At 42.9% G+C, this 18,960-nt stretch overlaps 1 protein-coding gene across 2 annotated transcripts in view; it reads left to right on the top strand.

The window, feature by feature from the left end:
• Positions 1–18,730, top strand: part of phactr4a (phosphatase and actin regulator 4a) — an 83,376-nt gene extending 64,646 nt beyond the window's left edge. For both annotated transcript variants that reach the window (XM_080735910.1, XM_080735909.1), the window contains 9 exons: positions 4,269–4,624; positions 5,071–5,309; positions 6,262–6,548; positions 8,385–8,547; positions 9,393–9,448; positions 11,532–11,593; positions 13,109–13,246; positions 15,618–15,694; positions 16,526–18,730. In XM_080735910.1, coding sequence (XP_080592036.1) covers positions 4,269–4,624; positions 5,071–5,309; positions 6,262–6,548; positions 8,385–8,547; positions 9,393–9,448; positions 11,532–11,593; positions 13,109–13,246; positions 15,618–15,694; positions 16,526–16,541 — 1,394 coding nt within the window. In that variant the 3' untranslated portion in view covers positions 16,542–18,730. The remainder of the gene's footprint in view (positions 1–4,268; positions 4,625–5,070; positions 5,310–6,261; positions 6,549–8,384; positions 8,548–9,392; positions 9,449–11,531; positions 11,594–13,108; positions 13,247–15,617; positions 15,695–16,525) is intronic.
• The last annotated feature ends 230 nt before the right edge of the window (positions 18,731–18,960 follow it).

Below are 18,960 nucleotides of genomic sequence, written 5' to 3'. Positions count from 1 at the left end.
AGTAATAAACACCTTGATGCGGCGTAGTTTTGCTTTTGGAAAATGTGTTTGGTATATGCATCTTTTAGTCCAACTCGTAGTGACTAGCAAGACTACACTAAACTACTCGAGCATTTTAATAGGGATTGGGGAAACAAACGTGGGGGAACTAAAACAAAGCGACGCCACTTCTTCCGCTTATTTCCGCCTAGACCGGATCAAACGGCCCGTCGTAAACGAATACCAGGCTTTCCCCAGAGAAAGTCTGGTGATGCGAGGTTAAGTCTGAGAGTATCTTGTGAAAAAATAGCTATGCATTGTCTTTGGTTATTGATTTTGTTAATACCTCTGAAATGACAAATTAAACATTGGCCAAATTGTCAAATATTAGAGGCAGAAATTGTGAAAATAGCAGATCTACATGCATGTAGATCTGCTATTTTCACAATAGAAATGTGTTATACAAAATTCCTCAACTCTTAGTGCTCGTCAGGGTGCCAGGTCCCCAGTTAAAATATGATTATTTTGGGGGTCACAGCCTGAAAAGGTTGAGAACCACTGGCATACACTGCCTGTCTTTGGGCATTGTGCATAGGAGTAAGCGACTTGTTATTGAGCTGAATTATTGTTGTATAGTCCTGGGAATTGGGTTAAATACTCTGGAAAAGTTTTGGAAAAGTTTTGGAAATTAATTGGTAAAAATGTGTGGGAACCCTGGTCCTAGCTGGTACGTCCCAGCCACACCAGTATATCTCCCCTCTCCCCCAGTTACCACCCCACCCCCCCATCCCCTCCCCTCCCACCCTGACCACAGTGTGAACTCATCTCTGGCAGCTTCCACACTGAACAGGGCCCGTAGGGGCAGACAGCCCGGCCACTGGACCAGCTGGCGCCGCCAGGGCGAGCTGGGCCTCTACCTGTCCCTGCCCGTCTACCTGCGCCACAGGGCCACCACCACGCCGCCCTGCCCAGGAGGTACCACCCAGAGAGAGAGAGAGAGACGGCATGGTGCCTGCCACCGCTGTGCCACCCGCACCCAAACCTAACAACCTCAAAACAACAGTCATCAAGGGGCTTCCATTTGCATTGCATGTCATAGTAGGGTAGTGATTCTCAAACTGAAATTTGAAGGTCTCCCCTTAACTTTGATAGTGTACAAATGGAACCAAATGCATTTGGTTATCAAAGTTACAGACTTGTAAGGTTCAATTTAGGAACCTAGAGAGTCCCTGAAATCCACTTTGAGAACCACTGTCATAAGGAGTATGACAACAGAACGTGATGCAACCCCACTAACATCGCAAAACGTTTGCATGGGAATTAACATTCATTTTGACAGAACCCTGTCCATCTGGTTTGGTTTGTCGGTTGCTGTTGCTGTCGCCCTCTCCGGATGGCAGCGAAAGGCTGAATAGACAAATTATCATTTCAAAATGGCACGTAGCAGCTTTTGTGTAATTTTGTAAATGACTAATACTCCTATGTTGCATGACGGCTTAGAGCGAGCACAGCGATGCAGTGGCATGTCCTGTCACTTACAGTACGAGAACTAATGGAAGATTGTTCAGTTGCTCAATAATACAAGGTCTGCCACACTCTAATGTCTTTAGCTGTCGACATTGAGCGATAAGAGGTGTTTGCTTGTTGACAGTGTGTTGTGAATATTGTGTATGTTTGAAGCTTGTTTTCGTTTTTGTTCCAACCCTTAACCTCCATCTCATTCACACACTGAAAAACCACCGCTTCTCGGGGAAAACCTTGTCTCTCTCTATTTCAATTTATTGTGTTTTTTGTTTGTTGTACAAGATGGGCATAAGTAAAGCAGTTGTGCAAGCTGTTGTGAGCAAAAATTGCTTCTATCTTTTGCTCTTTTTGATAGCATTATCTTAAAGATCGACTTCACCGCTTTTCAACCTATCTTCATATAATTGGTCCTCACCAATGTTCATGAGAAAATAGCTAAAAAAGAAATGACTCCGTCTGTCTCTCATAGGAGGGCTGTGGGCAGTTCACAAACCTGCCAGTCTGCCACTGACATCATCGATGGGGAATCCAAGCTAAAAGAAACTGTTGGCTTTTAATTCCTGAAAGATTGCAATGTTATAATGGAAGCCATTGTTCTTGCGATAATACTAATTACTAATAATCTAAATATATATATTTTTGTAATCTTGTTTCAATTTTTTTATATACAAACAATGATGTCACTGGCAAACTCCCCAGAGCCCTCCTATGAGACAGAGTAGATTATTTTTTAATAAAAAAAATAAAATAAAAAAAATAAATATATATATATATATATATATATATATATATATATATATATATTAGTGCTGTTCGAGTTAACTAAATTAATCGCAATTAACTCACCGTTATGTTAATCGCGATTAATTATTTTAATCGCAATTAATCGCATATTTATATATTATAGCCATTTGGCCTTTGGACACTGTTTCTCAACATTATTATCTCAACTATTACTTGGGGAGGTCTCCAGATGATTAGCTTAATGTGCAATATTGTTGTCTCACTCAACAGCTAACAATCCAACATACATATACAGGGTATCTGCACTTTTATAAAGTGACAATTTAATTATTTTATTAATATCTCTAATTGTCTCAAAAGTAATTAACTAAAATGGTCAAACATTGGCTACAATATTGGCTATTTTGTCTACAAGGTCCATCCCTCTTGATATAAAATATAATTAAAGCATAAAGGTGGACACAACAGTAATCAGATTAAGTAAATTAAGCAGATCCTTATACCCATCAGCTGCAGTCTGTTTAATGCAATACCATTATGATTTATTTGCGTTTTTAATTGATTTTGAATAAAAGATTAACATACTTTCGCATAAAACCAGCATATTTGTTCCACTCCCAAGTTAATAGGGCCACGAAAGACTTGAAAGATATCCCTCTAAGTTACCTTGTGAACTGATAAAAGCTGTGTATGTGTGTGTGTATTTTATCATGAACATTCGTAAAACCAATTATTGCGACCATCAGGTCGCAGTTACTATCAAAACATCCACCGGCTGTCAGTCAGTCTGTCAGTATGTCCGTCACGTCACACTTTTCCCCTACTCATATCTCCGCCACTGTTGCCCCGATCCATAACAAACTTTGCACACTGCCTCCACCCCTCCTTTCTCACATGGCCCTCTTCTAGCGCCACCATGAGGTCCATTCTTGCAAAACACATTTTTGGACACTGCTCCTACACATTTTGTCCTAAAATCACGCAAAGCGGTACACAGTATCTCTAAAGTCATGTCATCAAAATGGATCTGTGCCATTTCCCATATTCCCTCCTGATTGCCGGCTTGACGGTTGCTTATCTCCCGATTAGGGAGTCTTACTGGTATGAAGATAAGGTTGAAAAGTGGTGAAGTCATCCTTTAAGTGAAAGTGGGTACATGTGGATTTTAAAAATAGTTATCCAATTGAAAGGTAGTAACAAGAGCTTGTGTGACTAAATAGTAACTACATCCACTGGGAACAAACCGGTTCCTCTTTACATTTCCTGAGAAGTAACAGTTCTGGACATACAAGGTTTCCACCTGACAGAGACAACCATGCATCTCATCTCAGCTTTGTTCAAACTAAAAAGCTACACCACAGTGTGACTCCTTAACTCATGTTTACTGACACACCTGCTGCTCCAGGCTCTGGGAGCTTACCTCATCATTTCATGTAATTGCTGCTTTCGGTGAATCAAGATTTCATCTTAATATAAGAGTTTGATTATTGCTTTGCGGTCGTCTTTTACAAGCAAAGGTTATTATAGTTTAGAATGTTTAGTTTAATTCATTTTTATTTTCTGTGTTTTGTTTTGACTTTTGTCATCAATTTAGTTTTGGTTAGTTTTTAAAGCGGGTTTGCCAGGTTAGTTATTTTTATTTTATTTTATGAAATGGCTTAGTTTTAGTTTAGTCTTTATTAGTTTTTGTGTTTTTGTTTTTATTGTAATATGGGGTAGTATAAGTGGCGAGATTCAACAAGGCCTGGAAAATTGCAAAAATAGCAGATCTATAAGTTCACAACGTGTCACATCGCAACGTGTTGTGAGCTTGTAGATCATCTATTTTGACAAAGGCCAAAACTAAGGACTCTCTCTCTTTTTTCTGGTGTTTTTTTCTTTCTTTTTATTTGTAAAACCTTTTAATTTCAGTTAACTAAAATGTGTGTGTATTTCTTTTTTCTCTCCCAATTCTACATGTGGTTATTGTATTGAGTTTCAATGAACTACAACAACTAACACCTAACCCCTGGTCTTCACAGCGGAGCTCTCCCAGCCCGGCAGCGGCAGCATCATCGTGGTGGCGGCGCCCACCAAGCGCTCTCCGCCCACGCCACCCAAGAGGATGACGCCCGTCACCAAGCGCCACCAAGCCCCCGTGGACCCGTCTGCCGCGGCGCGGCCCCCCAGCGCGGCCCCAGAGTCCCCCACAACGGCGTCATCGTCTGACCATGCACCGCCGCTGCCGTCGCTGGCCCAGACGCCGGAGAGGAAACCCGAACTCCTCCAGCCGCCCGCGGACCTCTCCTCGCCTTCGCCCCCGTCCCACATCCCGCCGTCGCCTCCCAGGGGGCTGTCGCTGCCTCAGCCCCTCCCATCCTCCTCTGACGCCGCGCAAGTGAGTTTGTGGCGATTATCTATCGGGATTTTTTGTGAATATATATTTTTCAAAGCAAACTTTTGTAACTCAAATCTCTGCTTGTTCTGGGGGTCCCTGGAACAACATTATTTTGAGATGAGGTGGGGGTCCACGGCCAAATACATGTAATTTTGGGCATCCTTGACTTGAAAAAGTTTGAGAACCACTGATTTAGAAGAAAGATTTAGAAGACATTTATACAATCGGGTCAATATATTCAAAGACGATAAAAAAAAAAAATTGCAGATCTACAAGCTCGCAGCACGGCACTCGGTAGCTTGTATATTGGATAGTTAAAGCATAAAATAACGGTTAAAGTGGTTAAAATCTAAAGTGACTTAGATTTGCGTTCAGGTCTAAATGGGTTAATCAGCCTCAGGGTCTCAAAAAAATAAACATTGTCCCGATTTCGTGTCCCCGCTCAGGCCTCTGTCCAGGTGGACCCCCCCACGCCGACCACGGAGCCCCCCGGCGCGCCCCCTAGTGCCATCCCGCTCCACATCCGCATCCAGAGGGCCCTGGCCAGCCCCGGCCCCGCCGTGCCCAACCCCGACGGCTCCCAGAGGGCCCACTCCATGCTGTTTGAGTCCCCAGTGGACGTCCTGGCCGAGGCGCCCGGGGGCTCCCGCTACTCCCTGCCCATCACCATAGAACCTCTCAGACTGTGAGTATAGTGTGACATGGATCAGCATCAGTAGTGGAAAATAAGTACTCAAATGTTTTACTTTACTCTTTTACTGCCACGATTAAAAATCAACTTTCTGCGGTGGACGCAGGGTTGTCTTACCTTTTAACGTTGTTGTGTGCATGTCGATAGTCCGCGATGGTTGCACGGATCGTGCACGCCGCTTGTCCACGCCGTTCGCGAACACAAAAAAATGCATATGAATCCGAGCTCCCGTTCTTGAGTTAGCCTCAGCAGTGTTTACAAAGTTCGCATACAGAAAGAAACAGAGTACAGAGAAACGGCTTGTTCCGGGCAATTGTTTCTGGTTCCAGGTTATCTCTTGGTTACTTAGTGACCCCAGAGCTGCTATCCGATTTTTGATTATTTTTATGAATTAAACCAAATTAAATTCTCTGGTTTCTCGGGGTGGAGCGGCTTGGAACAACAGCTTTTTCTCAGGATTGGGAGATGGGCGGGGCAGTAAAGAAGTTAAGTAAAAGTATCAATTCTTCAGTGTAGTTACAAGTCCGGAATTCAGAATTGACTTTCATAAAAGTACAAAAGGGGGCGCCCGCTGGCCTACTGGTCCAGGCGCATATACCACTTAGGCATTGCCACATAGGCATGGATGCCTGGCGGTGTTGCCGGTTCGATTCCCGATACGGACGACCTTTGCCGCATTACACTCCCCATCTCTCCCCCAATTTCCTGTCAGTCTACTGTCCTATCAATAAAGGCATACAAGCCCAAAAACAAATCTAAAAAAAATAAATAAATACAAAAGTATTGGTAGCAAAATGTACGTAAAGTACCAAATGTAGAAGTAGCCCACTCATTATGCAGAATGTTTTCAAATGTATACAAATATTTTGAAATTAGCTGATCTACAAGCTCACAATGTATGTATAGTTGTTTTACAACATGTTTTTCCTCTACCTCTGCTCTCCAGGCCAGAAGACGACGACTTTGACATGGAGGAGGAGTTACGGAAGCTCCACCCCCACCAGCCCAGGGCGGGAGCGGCCCCGGCGTACCGCGGCGGGGGTCCGCGGGAGCTGGAGCCGCGCAGCCGCAGGGGTCTGGTGGAGGACCCCCGCGTCAGCGTCATCCCAGAGGGCCGCGGGGGTCCCGGGGACAGTGAGGAAGAGGAGGAGGAGGAGGAGACGGACTCCGACGGACCCATCCTGTACAGAGACGATGATGATGATGAAGATGAGGAGGACGACGTACCCACCAGTAAGTACAAAAAATAATAAAGAAAGAAATCATTGCTATCCACCCGTTTCCGCAAGACATTACTGTAGCATTATCTGCGGGACACTTCCGGTTAACAGCAGACATACAAGCTCACGTCGCGTCGCAGATGCAACCGTTGTGAGCTTGTAGATCACACTCGGCTGTGACGCCGGAAATGCCGCTCGCCTTCTGCGCAATGCACGATGGGACGTTGGAAAGTTGTGGATAGATCAGGGTTTCCCCATGTGGGTGCAGTGATGCCAGTCCAGGGGTGCCGCAGATTCGCAGAATAATGTGATAACATTTGGAATTCATCAATATAACAATATCAATATCACTTCACTATGCTTAGTAAAACAGGCCTGGTTTGCCCTGTACTAGGATGAGTTATTTTTCCCATCTACAGCCAACTCTCTTCACCAAGAATAGCAGATCTTCAAGCTCACAACGCACTTGTAGATCGGTTATTTACAGGGGGGAGAATGTTATTTACAGGTGTGCCCTGAGTGAATACAGTTTGTAGAGTCTATACTGTAGTATGCCTAGTACAGAACCACCAGTGTTTCCCAAACACTTGGTCAGGACCCATTTGTGGGTCGTGGACACATTCATTTTTATTTACTACATTTAGTTTTACATTTTTATTATTTCAAAACTTTTATAAAAAAAAGCAAAAATTTTCATGAATTAAAAATGAAATTCTACGATATTTTTCAGTACTTTCATGAAGAAATCAAAGAAAAATCTAAGAAATTCCATAAATTAGAAAACAATGTTTAAAAAGGAGTGAAAATAGCATATAAAATGTATGTGTATGTATTGTGAAGGAAAGGTATAGATACCTAGAGGCTTATAGATAACTTCCCCTTTTTGTAAAATCATCCGACATGCAACAAAAAAGTATTTAAAAGAAATACCAATAATACATTCAAGAGGAACCAAAATCGGTTCTGTCACATTTACACAGCATGGTTCATTGTTTTACCTGGTATCCTATAGTTTCCTATAATGTTTAGATAGTACAGTACATAGAGTGTATGCGCATGCATAAAGTGAATTGCAAATGGAGTGGATAAGTGAGTTTAACGTCGTTTAATGCAATCAGATAAGACTTTTCTGTTTGGGTGTATGGGCTGTCAAGGCCAGAAAGTAGTTTTTTGCCACTCAGTAGGCGTTTCCCCATAACTTCCAGGTATGATGATGATGTCACCCGTATACCCTCCATTGTTTAGACCAGGGCAGGAATTTTACGGAGGCCATGAAGGCCATGGCTGCCGTAGCCCCTCAGTTTGGCCTTGTGCCCCTCAAACCAATGGCATGACCTGAGGCCACAGTGGCCTTAATGCCCCAGCTGACTCTAGCACTTTCTCCTCTGTCTCTTTCTTGTCAATATGTAGACAGTAAACACCGGTGTCTCTTTCTTGTCACGTAGACACCATTGTCTTTTGTTGAGATTCTGAAATCTTAACTCCCCATCTTTAAACCAATTTGATTGGTGCAGGGCTGAGCGTGGATCAGATTGTAAATACCATCATTTATCTATTTCACTGCAGATTAGGTTATCATCCCTAACCCTTAGATTTAACAAATTCTTACAATGGATTAAAATCTTGTTTCATTTGATGGCCTTCCTGCCCTGGCATTTGGCCTTTGTGCCCTCAAAAAATGGACAACACCAAAGGCCAAGTGCCCTGCCCCTGAAATGACGAAATTCCAGGCCTGGTTTAGACCGATGCTAGGTTACTGGTTTACCTGTGATCCTACAGTAGTTTACCGAGGCACAGGTTGGAGGTCTGGTTAAAGAGGGTCTGCTGAATGCCTGCATTGTGTTTACAGGTGGCCTGGCCAGCCGCATCAGGAGGAAAGACACGCTGGCGCTGAAGCTGGAGCGAGAGGAGCGCGAGCAGCGGGAACACGACATCCAGGAGGAGGGCACCAGCTGGCAGAGCAGAGAGCAGTGGCTGCAAGTCAGGAACAAGATCGGCACCGCACTGACACGGTACAAAACACTGTTGGTTTGGATGGGGGAACCTCGATATTCCTACGTCCCATTTGTCCGACTAAGGGTTAGGGTTAGGTTTAGTTTTACTGAGGTTAGGGTTCACCAGGTTAGCATTCACCAGGTTGGCATTCACCAGGTTAGCATTCACCAGGTTGGCATTCACCAGCGTCGGACTAATGGGACGTCGGACAAATGGGACGTTGTAATATTGTGCCTGATTTTGGTGACTAAAATTGCGACGCCAGCAAGGCCCACCAAAATGCATTTTTGTCTACAAAATCAACTGTAGATTTAGCTGACTAAAATCTTATATTTAGTCCACTAAAACTAGACTAAACTTAAAACATTCCAGGTGACAAAAATGTGACCAAAACTAAATGTGAATTTTATTCAAATTACTAAAACTACATCAAAATTTGCTGTCAAAACTGGTCTGGGGTTTCTCACTACTTGTAATCATTTACGTTTGTCTGACCTCAGACTGTTTTAAGCTGTAGCGCCCAAACTGTGGAACGAGCTCCCACCCCACACTGGGAGTGTCTCAAACCCTGCCTGTGTTTAAATCACGTTTGAGAACTCACTCCATGGTGATTGAGGTGTTGTCATATCCACCCGCAATACTAGGCGAATGTAATGTAATTTAGTTGTGTTAAGTTAACCATGATGAAGTTGGTTTTGGTGCTTAACTGTGTGTGTGTGTGTGTGTGTGTGTGTGTGTGTGTGTGTGTGTGTGTGTGTGTGTGTGTGTGTGTGTGTGTGTGTGTGTGTGTGTGTGTGTGTGTGTGTGTGTGTGTGTGTGTGTGTGTGTGTGTGCGCGTGCGTGCGTGTGTGCGCGTTTTAAGGAGGTTGAGTCAGAGACCTACGCCGCAAGAGTTGGAGCAGAGAAACATCCTTCCATGTAAGAGCTTTTATCAACCCTCCCTTGTCTTACTAAACCATTTGTCAATATCACTGGTGGGAACGTAGCTAGTAAGTACATCATTGCAGGTGCAAATGTTGACCAAAAAAGGTCAAGTAGAGTCTCATGTACTCGTCCTGCATCTTCAGTCTGTGATGCAACAAGATTTAAGATATTAAAATCCACGTAGTGTGAGCCAAGCTTTAGTGTGTCTACTGGAATAATGTAAAAAAAAAATGCAAGAAATAGCCAGTCTACAGACGTGTTGTGAGCTTGTAGACTGGCTATTTTTGCCGTTTAAAACATCAAAAAGATGTTCTGCCTATGATGACCCGTCCAAAATAGAGATGACAGGTTGAAAGTGTTTCACATGGACTCTATTATGCCCCCTTGTGGTCCGTTTCAGAAAAATATAGCTTTTATATGAACGACAATGTGTAAGCTGATGCCAAAGAGGGCTACAATGAAACACACATCCATAGACCTGGTTATGGTTTGATTAACACTTTTGAGTTAATTAATACATATAGGTATGCAGTCATTCTGTGAACCATTGAAAAGGAGCATCAATGCCGAAAAGAATAGGGCGTGTCAAAATAACTTAAGCACCCTTTCCAAAATAGTAACTACAACTGTAGAGCTGCTATTATTGGTATTTGTTTAAACAATTGAACGTGAAAGTGGTAAATTATAAATATCAAAAAGCGCTCGTGACTAAATAATAACTACATTGGAATCATTGGAACACATCTTTTTCCCCAACATTTCCTGAAAAATAATAGTTTTGGACATACAAGGTATGTTGCGAGAGAGCGATGATATATCACTATATGATGACGTTTTTCAGTACCGAGTTGGAGTCAAGCATCAAAGTAATAAAAGCGAAGAAGAAAATAAAATCCATTTTCACCATTTTATCACTGTGCTGTCCCATGTTGTCCTCAAAGCACTGGGTCAAAACGCCGGTGCGAAGCCATGCCTTGAGACAAAGCAAGGCATTGTGGGAGGGAGAGAGAGAGAGAACGCAGGCTGATTAAAAGCACTCATGTTTCTACGCCACCATGGTATGCAACAGGGGTGGACAAAGTATATACTCAAGTAAATACTCGAGTATGCAAAAGTACAACATTTAGAACATTTCTCAAGATTGTAAATGTCAGAAATGATCAAAAATAGTGAAAGATGTACAACCTCAGAACTTGTTTCTCTGTGAAGCATTGTAAGCCTGTTTGGGGCATAAGTGGTTATTTCATAATAGATTTTTGTAAGTTATAGGACAACTTTGTTTTTTTTACAACAAGGGTTCATATTTTAGATGAAGATGAGTGTTAAAATGTTTTCATATAGTGCTTTCGATTGTTTTAGCGATTTTAGTATTTTGGTTTCAGTGGGTGGGGGCATGTCTTTTTAGACACAATAAGCCGTCAATTGTTTTGATACTATTTACACCAGAACCCATAAGTCACATCTGCCCATGAAATATTGAACTGCATCTTGGGATTTTGCATATTGTGTCTAAAAATATATATTTAGCCACTTGCATGCATGCCCCCAACCTGGGGGCATGCATGCAAATCTAAATCCTTAAAATCACTAAAACAATAGAAAGAACTAAATGAAAACATTTTAACACTCTTCTTTTCTCTAATGACTATCTAAAATGTGAACCCTTGTTGTCCTTTAAGGTCTCAAGTGTCCCTTCTTGGGAATGTGGTGCAGTCAAAATCATTAGAAATGTAGCAGAGTCAAAGTGAAAGCTTGCAAATTAAGTCAAGAAAATACTAACAAAATATATTGTACTGCAAGTCAGTGGTTCTCAAAGTGGATTCCAGGGACTCTGAGTTCCTTTAGGGAGGTCTAAATTGACCCATACAAGTCTAACTCTGACAATAACGGGTCCATTTGGTTCCATTTGTACACTGTCAGAGTTAAGGGAAGACCTTGAAATGTGAAAGTTTGAGAAACACTGCTGTAAGTGAATGTACTTGGTTGCTGTTCCTCCACTGGAATGCGAGCATCAGAAACCTGACCAAGCCGTGCAGTGTTTTTCCCCTCTCATGGAATGTCTTCTCTTCTCCTCCAGCCAAGAACGAAGACGACCGACGAATGGAGAGATGCGAGATCAAACGCAGACTCACCAGAAAGGTCAGGATTACACACACACACACACACACACACACACACACACACACACACACACACACACACACACACACACACACACACACACACACCACACACACACACACACACACCCACGCACAAACACATGCATGCATGCTTGCTCACACACGTGTTTGTATTACTATACTTGTGAGGACAGTTTATGAAGGCTATTTTTACCTTTTTGTTTGCCTTTTTTAACCTTATATCACGGCTACGAAACGGCGTGACGCGATGTGAGCTTGGAGACAACATCTACTTTTGATGCTTCTCTGTGACGTTGTAGTATGATCAAGTAGGGTGTTAAAGTTATACCATGTAACTTTTTTTATAAAACAAATCTTAAAATTGTCCTAACTGTTAAATCGCTAAAGTTTTAGAACACCCACTCCGTTATTTTCAGCTTCAAAAGCCTTCTCTTTATATGTTTTCTATGAGCCGTGAGGGGGGGAGAATTTCGCGGCAAAATTGCGTCATCATCACTACCGGCCAATCACAGCGAGGGTTATACACTGCCGGCCAATCACAGCGCATCTTGAAGTGGGGTCGCTAGGGCGGCCATATTTGTAGTCTCCCGTGTGTCTCTATACTCGAGTGAACGGTGAAGCATGGGTGAAGGAGTCGTTTCTCCGGAATGCCTGAACGCACAGGAACCAGGGACCCCTCAAAAGATAGATCTCGGCGAGGTGGAGGCAGACGCGGGGGTTGTGAGGCCCGGTCCACGGCGAAAGACGCGGACGCGACCGAGGTTTGCTATAGAGCTACTGACCACTGGTTGAGCAACTTACACAGTATAGCTTTAATTTACGGAAAAGAAAAAACAAAACACAAAAGGTTAGAATATGGAGATAAAATGTTTCTACCCGACAGCCAGTGCTGTGTTCTACCGTGACACGGGGTAGGCTATACATACAGTCATATGATGTGAAGAAAATGTTGTGGAAAAGTGTATGCCCTCGTGAAACTTTCAAAGTAGCTTACCTGATATGCACTGGCCACAGGAATGGCCGCGGACCGTAGTTCCGAAGCGATCCACACACATTAACTTAACAACAGACCTGACACCTCCCAGACTCACTAAATTAGTATTCAAACTGCGCGTCATATCGCTCTGTATGAAACATTCGTCTAGACTAGAGGTTCTGTCTATGAGGCGTTTATTTTTGCTGGTAGCAGTTATTGGATTTGTTTTCCCCCCCTTCTTTTTCAAGTGCGTTTCTTTTTTTTTTCTTTTTTTTTTCTGGCCCATAACTGTCTGTTTGCTGCCGAAATGTGGGGGATCCAAAACTAAAGATCCAAAAAGAAAAAGTCTGGTTATTTGTTGGACTTTACATAGTATGGGCTACACACACACACACACACACACACACACACCGCTGACCACTGGTTGAAAACCCATGAATTATAGTATGACCTCAAATAGATTCTAGAACAGACCACTGCGGACAGCGGCGTCATGTTGAAGTTCTAACATTGTGTCACTCCTGTCATCATCAGTTGTCTCAGAGGCCGACGGTGGCTGAGCTCCAGGCCCGGAAGATCCTGCGCTTCCACGAGTACGTAGAGTCCACCCACGCTCACGACTACGACCGCCGCGCCGACAAGCCCTGGACCAAGCTCACACCCGCCGACAAGGTGAGACCAAGCACCACTACATACTGTACAGCACGCACGCACACGCACGCACGCACGCACACACACACACACACACACACACACACACACACACACACACACACACACACACACACACGCACAGGGACGTGGTGAATGGTAAATGGTGCATTTATATAGTGCCTTTATCCAAGGCGCTTTACATGGATTGTGGATTACATTCACCCATTCACACATCGATGGTGGAGGAAACCATGCAAGGCACCAACCTGCTCACCGGGAGCAACTAGGGGTTCAGAGTCTTGCTCAAGGACACTTCGACACTAACTCTGGGGGAGCCCGGGATTGAACTGGGAACCCTCCATGTTCTAATGACGGTTTCTCTACCCCTGAGCTCTGCCGGCGTGCAGAGAATGTTGGAGAGGCAGGGTTCTGACATTTCTGAAAGGGCCTTTTGTTGAAAATATCGAAAATAGCTGACCTCCAAGCTCTGCGACGCATTGTGAGCTTGGAGGTCGGCTATTTCCGGTGCTTGATGCCACACTGAACTAAGCATAATCAAGTCAATTCTGGAGATGTGGCGTTACGGCATCGATTTCTACACAGAGAAGGCAACTCTTTCAACATAAGATGATGCATTCAGGTTCAGGAGAGTTTGGACATGGCAATTTCTCTTGAATGCTGCCTTCAGGTATGGCATGGAAAGAGGGCATTTGCATTTCTTTAACCATACTAAAAACTGCATTCGTGGTCTGGAGAGGGCACTTTTTACAGACGCATAAAAGGGAAGAGGCTCAAGCTCCCTTTGATGTCTTTGTGTGCACGTGCCTGCGCGCACACACACACACACACACACACACACACACACACACACACACTCCCACGCAAGGGTAGTGATTCTCAACCTGATTATCGGGGACCTCTGGTGGGCCACGAGGGTATTCCAAGTGGGTCCCCAAATCATTGCCAAACAATATGATTTTACTCAGCCAAATACATTAATTAATTTGGAGGGGGTCCTTGACATGAAAAGGTTTGAGTAGCGCTGCGGTCCACCGTGAGAGGATTTGCATTCCAAGCACCAGGAAAAATCCCAGGAATGTAAAAATGAAGGAAGGCGGCATAAAAGGCTTCTTTCTGTTGAGTTCTACAGCGTTGTATTACCTGCTCCACTGAAGCCTGTTGGACTATGATGTTGAAACACCCCAAAAACTATGGAAACCTTGTATGTCCACTAGAAACATTCCTTATTTATTATTGTGAAAATTGACGATCTGCAAGCTCACAAGGTTATGAGCTTGTAGAGCGTCTATTGTCACTATGTTCACTCTTGTATGATGAAGTAGGACAATAATTAACGAAAGAACATTAAAAAAAAGGTTGAAATATGGATATGCAAGGTTTCCGCCCGACAGCGACAATATTATAGGCTCTGGTATGCTGGATTTCCCGATAAGAGGTTTTGAAGGAACTGCTTCTGTGAGAGCTCTTGTTTCTGCATGTTTGTTTAAGAGAGAAGGTGTATTTAGGTTGCAAAGCGTGGTTGTCGGGCCGAAACCGAAGCTATTGCTTTTGAGGAAAAGGCTTGTTTTGGTAATGACAGGGACATCACACATCTAAGGGCCTCCGGAAACAAGTCCCCAGGATGTTTTTGTCTTATCCCTTTAGCCTTAAAGGAGTAGTTCACCCCCAAAATGACTTTTTTTCTATTGATTAGTCACGCCATGGAGACTAGAGTTCAATAATATTTTTAGTTTTTTGCCGCATTCCTAAGACAAAAAAGGGATAACAATAAATTTACCCCCATTCGTTCCGGATGGGGACCCGTTTCGAAACGGGTCCCCATCCGGAATCAATGGGGGTAAATTTACTCGAATCAAATTTTTGTCTTAGGAATGTGACAAAAACCCAAAAATATTATTGAACTCTACTCTCCATGGCGTGACTAATCAATAGAAAAAAAGTCATTTTGGGGGTGAACTACTCCTTTAAGAAATAAACACAACCTCACATTGTGTCAATCACGTTTACGGTACACGCTGCCTACGAAAATCTCAAGTCACGTGTAAAGTCACGTCAGTTTTCATTATGAATTAATAATGACTAAACATTTAGTTCATAATTAGTTACTTGATTGATTCGCGCGGAATTCATGGGTTTCATTTGTAGTCCTACCCCGGGCCATGTAGAGCACCAACACAGACTGGCATAGTACAGGTGTTTTGATTGGCATAGAACTATGCTAATCAGACAAATTGAAACACCGATGAAGGTCCTGGATATGGCTGTGTACTAGGACTACAAACGAAAGCCATGAATTCACTCATACCAATGAAACAAGCCAACGTCTTTAGTTTTCGTAACGTTTTTCTTTATGGATGTCCTCCGCCAGGCTGCCATCCGCAAGGAGCTGAACGAGTTCAAGAGTTCTGAGATGGAGGTTCACGAGGAGAGCAGGATCTACACCAGGTCAGTGTCTCATGGCTCTTTTTACAAACAACAAAGTGAGCCATGTTCCGGATGGGGAAATCTATTTCTACGTTTCCTTATTTTGACAAAGGGTTAGGTTTTAGGGTTAGGTTTTAGGCCGTGTCGTACAAATGGAACGTTGAACAAATGTTATGTGGAAATATCGAAAGTACCAAAAGTAAAAGAACAAAATGTTTGAAAATGGCAGATCTATTTTCAAACTACCTCGGTATAAAATGGGGCCAAAGTGGAATGATGTATGCTTTATAATATAATCATTTATATCTGCAAAGTAACTAGTAACTAAAGTTTTCAAATAATTGTAGTGGAGTAAAAGTACAATGACCCCAACCCTGAGAAGCACTTGGAATTGTAGGAGTTGAGGCATTACATTTAGTTTGACTCGGTTCCACAGATAATTATTGTAAAATTAGCCGATCTACAACTCAAAACGCCTCGATTTTGCCTCTTTCTTAATTTGGCCAACATTCTAGCATTTTTATAGTAGTTTGTTGATAACCTTTGACACAGTAATGGTCTTATTACATATTGTATTTGTCCATTTTAGAGGCATTCAAAATGTAATTGTCACTTTAGGAATGTTGCCGATGTCGGTTTGCTTACTGTCGAGTAGATCATCTGGCTCTGTGTCTAGCGCCTCGCCTTTCAGGCCTTGTCAGCCGTGCTTTATTGTTTGTTTGTTTTTAGTAGCTAAAGTATCAGCCCTTGCAAGGCCTTGCTGTGTCTCGCGGTGTGTGGGTGACGCAAAGCCTGTCTGCCAAGGCCAGACTCATCCTTTAACCTTTTTTTCCATTTGTCTTTTCCTACCAGATTCCACAGACCGTAGGCGCGTGGACATAGAACTCACATAAAGCAGCACTTAAAACACTGGAGACTCGACGGTTAACGACGAAACGGAGCGCCGAGGAGGGGAGTCCTCTCTTCAATATGACAGAGAGAGCGAACCAGGGACTGACTTTAAGACTAGCTGGAGAATTCCTTGTCCCTACTACTGCATCACGGCCTGCAAGCCTGACTTAACTCCAGCTAAGGGGGTGAAAAAAGAAATACTTCTGAAAACACTGAATGTGGAATCACTGCAACGGACCCAACATGTCGGCTACAACAACCACTGTTGGTTCTTGTATAAGAAATGAAAAAACAAACAAAAAGAACACACCCCTCCGGCTTGCAGTACTGTACTATATGAGTTCCAGACTTTAGGCCAAAAAAAAAAGAGAAACGTTGGGAGGGTTTTTTCTGTTGGTTGTAAACACTGTATTTTTGACCTTTTGGCCATACTTTGGAGGCATGTCCTGTCCTGTGCCAACAACACTGTGAGGTTTGGAAGGCATTGGTTCGCACGGCCGCCGTCGCGGGCCTCTGAGAATGTCCCGTTTTCGTCGCGAGAGACGGAATGGACAGACGCCCCCGGGGCAATAACCGACGTGACGGGAGGTCCACGGCTCAAGACGCCGTTCTCCACCGCTTTACGTCTTTGTTCTCGTTCTTCTGTCTTCCGCCAAGGACACACACACACAAAACACATCGTTCAGACGAGGCCTTTCCCTGCCTTTTCTTCTTATTTTAGCAGGATATACCATATATAAATATATTTTTGTACACTCGAGAATCGCAACATGCACGAGAAATGGGTTGAGGTAATTCTTCGTTTTAGCATTCGGTGGTACTTGAACCACATTAAGCCTTTTTAGAAAGCTTTCGGGAATGGCGAGAGCGGACAAAAGCTGCCGATCTACAAGCTCGCGACGTATCGTGATCACGACAACGGCGTGAGCTTGTTTCGAGGCATGTTTTCGCCGGTCCGTCGTTCGACGGAGCATACAGGGCTCGTCGCGTGTATGATATTGCACAGGACAAGAGACCATATTACTGTTATTTCACATTGTTTATATGTGATCACGTTGGTACAGAGTATTTCACACTGTTTGTATGAGATTATAAATATCGTTTTATAAATATCGGTACAGCATCTGAACGTGGATCAGTGGGCGATCCCTGGTGCCAGCCTTAATTCTGACGAGAGCTAATATTTTCATATACAACGAAAATGTGAAATTGGTTTTGTAGCACAACATTTACAGTTGCTGTGATATTTCCTTGTTAAAACAAAATGTTCTTATAGTTAAGAAAAAGAGTTAAAGCTTTATATTCTGTCGTCTCCGAGTCATTGCGGTCATTGAGTGCTTGTTCAGATCTCCCAGTCTCTCCAGCTCTTTAGTAACAGAAACAGAAAACACGCGTTCGGGTTGGTCGTCGACCTGGAAATGTATTTTCTTTTTGTATGGAAGAGATGGAGAGACTGGGAGATCCCTGTTACGGAACAGGCACTCTTTGACAGCAATGATCATTAGAGACCGATAGACTGATAGAGCTGTTTAACTCATATTTTGACTAAACGATATCACTCACAGCACCTTTAATTAAAAGTTGTAGCCTGTTCGGGATCAAGTGTTGATTTGCACCCCGTCGCCCCACTTTCGTGTGCATTTTTACTGTATTTTGTCATTATTTAAATGATTATTTTTTTCTTCTTGCGGCACAAATTTTGGTTTATTAATCTTTAAAACGAGGCACCTTACTTTCATCTAAGTTGGGAGTACAGTAACGTAAGAATTTCCGGTAGCTTTGAAATTCATCTAATAACTACAAAGTCTACGATTTATGTTGTCATTAAAATATTGCGTCAGGAAGAATTGTATGTTTTTATTTTTCATAATTTTACGGTACTTTGTAAAGCGCGAGCCACCCACCCCGGACTGGCTGCCACTGTATAGATGAATCAACTTTATATTGTACATCCTCTTAACACGGAGACAAAAAAAAGAAAGAAATGTTTTAATTGTAATTTAAGTTCACCGTGGTATTTTCTAGTTTTACCAATGTTACAGGAAAATAGCTGCAGAAAAGAAATTACTTCACTTTGAAGATGTATAGATGTTCTTTTTTTGTTTTCATTTTTAATATAATACAAAATATCTTAAAGGCTGACTTGCAAACACTGTACAAAATGAGCTGTTCACTTTTCAAATTAAACAATTCAAATTAAACATAACATTTTTATTATTTATTTATCTTGGGAATGTATGTTGCTGTTATTTAAGAGAAACATGCAATAATTGCGACCGTCAGGTCGCAGTTAACTATGAAAAGCACCACCGGCTGTCAGTCAGTCTGTCTGTCTGTCTGTCCGTCACGACACACTTTTGCCCTAGTCATATCTCTGCCACCGTTGCCCCATCCAT

This window comes from Nannobrachium achirus (assembly GCF_963921795.1).
Source record: "Nannobrachium achirus genome assembly, chromosome: 10".
Taxonomy (NCBI): domain Eukaryota; kingdom Metazoa; phylum Chordata; class Actinopteri; order Myctophiformes; family Myctophidae; genus Nannobrachium; species Nannobrachium achirus.
Note: the sequence above shows the minus strand (reverse complement) of the source record. Positions and strands in the feature narration are given on the sequence as shown.